The sequence below is a fragment of the Sciurus carolinensis genome, chromosome 19, assembly GCF_902686445.1.
Source record: "Sciurus carolinensis chromosome 19, mSciCar1.2, whole genome shotgun sequence".
Classification (NCBI taxonomy): domain Eukaryota; kingdom Metazoa; phylum Chordata; class Mammalia; order Rodentia; family Sciuridae; genus Sciurus; species Sciurus carolinensis.
The window spans coordinates 11,362,359-11,370,555 of NC_062231.1; the positions used below are offsets into that span (position 1 = coordinate 11,362,359).

General features: G+C 36.9%; 1 protein-coding gene across 1 annotated transcript; it reads left to right on the forward strand.

Annotated features, from left to right (window-relative positions):
• Window positions 1–459: 459 nt before the first annotated feature.
• On the forward strand, window positions 460–1,392 carry LOC124971211 (vomeronasal type-1 receptor 90-like). The gene has a single exon (XM_047534990.1). The coding sequence runs from the start codon at window positions 460–462 to the stop codon at window positions 1,390–1,392; it is 933 nt and encodes a 310-aa protein (XP_047390946.1).
• The last annotated feature ends 6,805 nt before the right edge of the window (window positions 1,393–8,197 follow it).

Sequence of the window (8,197 nt, forward strand, 5' to 3'; positions counted from 1 at the left end):
AAGATTCATTTCTTGAGAGAGAATTCGCTATTATGCAATACTGCCATTTGAATTCCTCAAAATTTGCAGAATTTTCAGTATGTACTTGAGGCCGATATGAGAGAAAGATGAAAAGCAAGTAAGGCACTAGTCCAGAAAACCTCACAATGAGATTATAATCAACAACTACTTTCAATAGCATGGGGTAATTCTGAATGGACAGGATTCCAATATACAGTGGGAGTCCCACAACTCTAATATAATCCAGATATGTTTTGGTAATAATAGGGAAAATCCTATCTGGAGGATGTCAGAGGGACACTTGACTGGGGAAGTGGGAAAGGGGGTGTTGGGGTGAGTTCACACATTTCCTGATGGTAATAGTATAGGGCTGAAATTCATGAAAGTGGTACTATTTGAAATAAAGTCTTTTTCTTCATTTTCTCCTAAAATAGACACTATTTGATCTTCCCCCAAAAGATGAAAAAGAACAACCAACTGTACGATTATAGTAGCATAAGAAATGCATTTTTCTCTGAAGTTGGCATTGGGATCTCAGCCAACACCATCCTTCTTCTCTTCCACATCTTCACATTCCTTCTCCAGCACAGACTCAAGCCCATTGACTTGATCATTGGTCTCTTGGCTCTAATCCACCTAGGAATGATGATAATTTTGCTGTACATAGTTACAAATAAGTTTTTGTCTCAGGATTTTTGGGATGACATCAAATGTAAATCAATCATCTACTTGTTCAGGTTTTTGAGGGGCTTCTCCATTTGTGCCACCTGCCTGCTTAGTGTCCTCCAAGCCATCATCCTTAGCCCCAGAAACTCCTGCTTGGCAAAGTTCAAACATAAACCTCCACATCAGATCCTGTGTTCCCTTGCTTTCTTGTGGGTCTTCTATATGTCCTTCAGTACTCATTACTCATTCTCTGCTACTGCTATCTCCAATGTGACCTCAGATGGCATTGCACCTATTACCGAACCCTGTAAAATTGTACAAATGACTTACTTCCTCAGACATTTATTTTCTGTGTTAGGTGCATTCAGGGATGTCTTTCTTATAGGACTCATGGCCCTCTCAAGTGCGTACATGGTGGCTCTCTTGTGCAGGCATAAGAGGCATTTCCAGCACCTTCACAGCACCAACCTTTCTCCAAAAGCATCCCCTCTACAAAAGGCCACCTCAACCATCCTGCTGCTCATGAGCTTCTTTGTGTTCATGTACTGTTTGGACAGCATCTTCTCCTCCTCAAGAACTATGTGGAACAATGACCCTGTTTGCCATTATATCCATTTAATTGTTTCAAATGGCTATGCCACAATCAGTCCTTTGCTACTGATCTGTACTGACAAGCACATTATTAACTTCTTCAAATATTATTTGGTGAAGATACCACATACTTAACTACTGATGATAGATAAGTTCTCAATGTGCCAATACACTGGCTTCTGAACAGTAAATCATGGCATAGAATATATGCTGTCTGCATTAAGTGAATATGGAGATATCCATGTTTGGTTAAATCTGCTACTTTGGGACATGAACAACAAATAGTTTATAAAATGGTCAATCCTTTTCATTTTGGACAAAATGCAAAGTCCCAACATATCTTCTTGGTGCCTGCAACAAGTTCCTATGAGGTGGGTTTCACCTTCATGGCCTGCATTAGCCATTAGAAACATCTGGAGAGTGTACAGTACATTTTAACGAGTATTTCAATGAGCTGTATTTTTCCTTAAATAAATACATCAATATTTAATACCATAAATTACCACCTGGTCCATCAATTGACCTTTTAGCGATCTGTTAAAAAGAACTGAGTGTAAGAACTCAAGTTACCATTTGCACACCAGTGCTCATAGTAGCATTATTAGCAAGAGCCCATGTTGGAAATATCTCAATGTCCAAAAGCTTATGAATGCATAAGCAAAACATTGCCTGGGCATGTCATGGAATATTATTCAGCCTGGAACAAAACAATAAATGCCTAAAGAAGGAATTTGTGAATTTTGAAAACATTCTTACAAGTGACCAGTCAGAAATTATCCAATGTTCTAAGATTCTAATGTATAAGGTGGAAATGAGAGTAGAAACTCATACAAACAGAATATAGAACAGTTACATGAACTGAGGAAGAGGGTGAGTGAGTTCTTATTGGATAGTCACACAGTGATAGTTTGGGAAAAAGAAAAAATGCTGGAGATGGATGGTGAATGTTTTCACAATAGTATAAATGTGATTGCTGCCTCTGACTGCACTCTTAGACAGCATCAAAATGTTCAACCAGAAGAATGGGACCCAAATTGTAATGGGTTGCACCCCATGTACTTATAACATGTCAAAATACACTCTGGTGCCAGGTATATCTAAAAACAACACATAAAACAGAGCTGATGGAATGAAAAGACAAAGAATCAAAATGATAAATTTCTGTTATGTGTACCTTACCATAGCAAAAAGTGACCAATGACCTTTCTTATGTTAAGTGAAATATGCCTGATACCAAAGGACAAACACCACATATTCTCATTCATTTGTAGAAAGTACTAAGTGAAACTAATAGAAGAGATTGGAATGGTGGTCACCAGAGAATGGGAAAAGCAGGGAGAAGACAGGTGGAAAGAGTGTGGAGAGAGGCACCAGGAACAGTATGGAGGAATCACTTTAGAGACATCTTTAGCACAGTTGGATACTTATAGGTTAAAATGACCGAAATTGTGTTTCAAAATGAAATTCCCAATACATTAAAAAATTAACAGTTGAAGAGATGAAAACACTTATTAAGATGATCTGATTACTGCAACCTCTATAAATGTACTCAGTTACCATAAGATACACCATAAAAATGCATGTATAAAAATATCTCTTTAAAAAGAGTTTCCAGTAACCTTATATAAAACTGTGAAAAAAAACTCTGTAAAATAAAAGGAATTTCATATGTCATGATTCTCAAGATGCAAAAAAGTACAATTGATGAATGGATAAAGAAACTGTGATTATATATATATATAATGGAATATTTCTCAGCCAAAAAGAAGAATGAAATTATGACATTTGCAGTCAAATGGATGAAATTGGAGAATATCATGCTAAGTGAGATAAGCCAATCTCAAAAAACCAAAGGATGAATGATCTCACTGATAAGCAGAATATGACATATTATAGGGGTGGAAGGGGGCAAAAATGCAGGAAGGAGGGACTGTATGAAGGGAAAAGTGGGGTGGCATGGGTGGTGGGAAGGAAAATATAACAGAATGAATCAAGCACTACTACCCTATGTAAATGTATGATTGTACAAATGGTATGCCTTTACTTCATGTACAGAGAAACAACATGTATCTCATTTGTTTCTGAAAAACATATTTTTTAAATAAATAAAAAAAGATGATTCTTAGAGTTTTCTAATAGTTTAAAGGCATTTTATTGAATTGTGTCCAAATCATTTTTTTTTATTTTTTGTTTGTTTGTTTGGTTGGTTTTTGGTTTGGCCAGGAAGTGAACCCAGCAGTGAGTTAACACTGAGCCATATCCCCAGAAACTTTTATTTTTTTTAAACAGTGTCTCAGTAAGTTGCTTAGACCCTTGTTAAGTTATTCAAGACTGGCCTCAAACTTGTGTTCCTCCTGCCTCAACCTCCCTAGTACCTGGGATTACAGGTGTGTGACACCTTGCAATTTATCCAAAGGAGGAGGCATATTGTTATGGATTCAGTTCAAGAGTAGTCTGTGCTGTTCAACCTTTCAATGTACCCTTGAAATAGCAATAGTTTCTTCATATTCTAGGTAACATGTCTCACGTGAGGTCAAAATGTCAGATCCAAATTGTATAGGAACATGTGGAAAATGACTGGCATTGGTAATTCATGTCATGAAAAGCATGGATTTGTAGTATTGTTTAATCAGAAAAAGGAAATATATTACTGGTAATTTTCTAAATAGATGTCAGTATTTTATGTGACTGAATATTTCAAATGATGAACTGTGGGAAATGCTACAATGTCACATATCTTCTATTCTACTGCCTCATACTATCATTGCTCTTACTTGGTAATTTTGCCCTTAAAATTATGACCTAAGAAACAATTGAAAGTTGAGGACTGGTTCAGGTAACTTGTAGACAGGTTGTATATGTATACCTTCTAAATAATGAAATAATCAAAATGCACACTAGCAGTGCCTTAATTAATGGTCATATCCAACTAGTTAAACTGATGGAATATAATAAAGAGAATTAACAAAGATGGCAGACTAGAGGGAGACTTCATTCCTTTTCCCCTCCATAATTTGGGTTTCAAGCAGAGGATATCTGTTTCTCAGTGAGGTTGTCTTTGCTGCCTATCAATCCCATGCTGTTTGCCCCATTTTTCTAGTGTGAGCACCTGCAGTCTGCCAGCATATCTACTATTTTTTGAGTGCAGATTGCTCACTAACTGGTGCCTATCATCTGCCATCTTGCTGCTTGCCTCTTGCCTGTCTCTTGCTACCTTTCACCTACCCATCACCCACTGCCAAAGTTTTACCTGCCCATCATTCGACAGCAGCTGGTAGACCAACCACAGATGGCCGGTGGAGTGCCAGCTGCCTGCTGTTGCCTGGAAGTCCATTGTCACAGTGCCTACAGGTTTGGTTACACAAGGCTGCCACCATTTTGAGACAATAGCCAGGACCTGTAGGACCCCTGACAAGACTGACCAAGCCCCATCTCCAGGACCCCACAGCATGACCAACCACTCCCTGTCTCCAGGACCTCCAAACCAACTGACTGCTCCCCACCACCAGGAACCCTAGACTGACTGTGCCCCACATCTAGAATCCCACAACCAGACCCACCACAGCCCATCTTCAGGACCTCTACCCTAGAAACCATACTCTGACTCCAGGACCTCCAGCCAATCATGCCAACACTAAGCTGCCACTCCCCATTTGCCAAGATATTTGGAAGCCAGAGTGGCCATCTTGGATTATCCTGAAAGTCGTAGCTCCCATCATTAGGTGGGGCAAATCTTATCCTAGTATATCTGCTGGAGCCTGAAAGAACACTGTCAGAAAAGGTTTTGGAAAACTGCAGGGTCACTACATGCCTATAGGGTGATCTGCAATACCCTAGATCTGCAATGCTAATGGAGAAGATATGTGAACAACACAAAAAAAAAAAAAACAAGGGAAGAAAATGATTCAAACAAATCTCGATTCTATATTAATAGAATCCAGTGACAGCATGGTGGAAGAAATGTCAGAAAAGGAGTTCAGAATATACATAATTAAAATGATTTCTGAAGCAAAGGATGAGATAAGAGAGCAAATGCAGCAATGAATGATCATTCCAATAAACAGTTGAAAGAGCAACTACAGGAAACAAAAGGTCATTTTAACAAAGAGATAGAGATTCTCAAAAAATACAAAAGGAAATCCTTAAAATGAAGAAAACAATAAACCAAATACAAAACTCAATGGAAAGTATCACCAACAGACTAGACCACTTGGAAGACAGAACCTCAGACAATGAAGACAAAATATTTAAACTTGAAAATAAAGTTTCCCAAACAGAGAAGATAATAAGAAATCATGAAGAGAAACTCCAAGAACTATGGGACACCATGAAAAGACCAAATTTGAGAATTATTGGGATTGAGGAAGGCACAGAGATATAAACCAAAGGAGTGAACAACAAATTACATGAAATAAAATCAGAAAATTTCCCAAAACTGAAGAATAAAATGAAAAGTCAAATACAAGAATCGTACAGAACACAAAATGCACAAATCACAACAGTTCCACACCAAGGCATATTGTAAGGAAAATGCCTAATATACAAACTAACGATAGAATCTTAAAGGTTGTCAGAGAAAAACATCAGATTACAAATAGTAGGAAACCAATACAGATAACAGCAGATTTCTCAGCCCAGACTATAAAAGCTAGAAGACCCTGGAACAATGTATTTCAAGCTCTGTAAGAACATGGTTGCCAACCAAGAATCCTATACCCAGGAAAACTAACCTTCAGGTTTGAGGATGAAATAAAATCCTTCCATGATAAACAAAATTTAAAGAATTTACTAATAGAAATCCTGCACTGCAGAATATTCTCAGCAAAACATTCCATGAGGAGGAAATGAAAAACAACAATGTAGGTAAGAAAAGGGAAGAACAACCTTAAGGGTAAAACCAAAGGAGAAACCAAGTCAAGTTAAAAACCAAAATAATCCCAAATGACTGGGAATACAAATCATATCTCAATAATAACCCTGAACATTAATGGCCTAAACTCATCAATCAAAAGACATAGACTGGCAGAATGGATTAAAAAGAAGGACCCAACTATATGCTGCCTTCAAGAGACTCATCTCATAGATAAGGACATCCAAAGACTAAAGGTGAAAGGATGCGGAAAAAACCTACTACACACACAAACTCAGTAAAAAGCAGGGGTTTTCAATCCTTATTTCATATGAAGTGAGAAATAAGCCAAAGTTAGTAAGAAGGGATAAAGAAAGACACTTCATACTGCTTAAGGGAACCAAAAATCAGGAAGACATAATGATCATAAATATTTATGCCACAAACATGGTGCATCCATGTACATTAAATAAATTCTTCTCAATTCCAGGAACCAAATAGACCACAACTCAATAATTCTGGGTGACCGCTGTCACCACTGGATAAATCTTTCAAATAAAAACTAAGCAAAAAACCATAGAAATCAATAACACAATCAATAACTTAGACCTAATAGGCATATATACAATATTCCATCCATCAATGAGCAAATACAATTTCTTCTCAGTAGCACATGGAACCTTCTTGAACATGGACCATATGTTATGCCACAAAGAAGCCCTTAGGAAATACAGAAAAATAGAGATACTGCTGTGTGTTCTATCACATCGTAATGGGCTGAGAGTAGAAATCAATGTCAAAATAAAAAACAGAAATTACTCGAACACCTGGAGACTAAATAATATGCTATTGAATGAAACATGAATAACAGAAAACATCAGGTTGGAAATAAAAAATTCTAGAGGTAAATGAAATCAATGATACAACATATCAAAATCTCTGGGACACTATGAAAGCAGTACTAAGAGGGAAATTCAGTGCATGGAGTGCATTCCAGAAAAGAATAAAAAGTCAACAACTATATGACCTAATATTACAGCTCAAAGTCCTAGAAAAAGAACAGAACAACACCAAAAATAGTAGAAGACAGGAAAAAATTAAAATCAGAGCTGAATCAATGAAATTGAAACAAAAGTAACGATTCAAAAAACTGACAAAACAAAAAGTTGGTTCTTTGAAAAACTAAACAAAATAGACAAACCCTTAGCCACGGTAACAAAGAGAAGGAGAGAGAAAACTCAAATTACCAGAATTCGTGATAAAAAAGGAACTATTATGACAATACTGAAATACATAACAAAATGAGAAGCTACTATGAATACTTATACTCCAACAAAATAGAAAATACCAAAGACATCACCAAATTTCTAGAGGCATGATCCTCCCAAACTGAACCAGGAGGACATACACAATTTAAACAGATCAATATCAAGAAATAAAAGAAAGTAGTCATCAAAACCTAACAAGAAAACCCAAGACCAGATTCTCAACCAAGTTCTACAAGAACTTCAAAGAAGGACTCATTCCAATACTTCTCAAAGAATTCCAGGAAACAGAAAAGGAGGGAACCCTACCAAACTCATTCTATGAAGCTAAAATCAACCTCATACCCCAACCAGCCAAAGACACACCAAGGAAAGAAAATTTTAGACTAATATCTTTGATTAATATAGATGAAAAATTCATTAAAAATCCTGGCAAACCACATCCAAAAATATTAAGTAGATAGTGCACCATGATCAAGTGGGGTTCACCCCAGGGATGCAAGGTTGGCACAACATTCAGAAATCTATAAATGTAATTCATCACATCAATAGACTTAAGGTTAAGAATCATATGGTGATCTCAATTGGTGCATAAAAAAGTATTTGACAAAATACCACAGCCCTTCATGCTCAAAACAATAGAAAAAATAGGAATAGTAGGAACATACCTCAACATTTTAAAGGCTATTTATGCTAAACCCACAGCCAACATCATTCTTAATGGAGAAAAACTGAAAGCATTCCCTTTAAAAACTGGAACAAGACAGGGATTCCCTCTTTCATCACTACCATTCAGCATCGACCTTGAAATACTAGCCAGAGCAAA

Bases quoted from the DNA above. Each gene is read 5' to 3' on its own strand.
- LOC124971211 (XM_047534990.1), top strand. From the start codon at position 460: ATGAAAAAGAACAACCAACTGTACGATTATAGTAGCATAAGAAATGCA.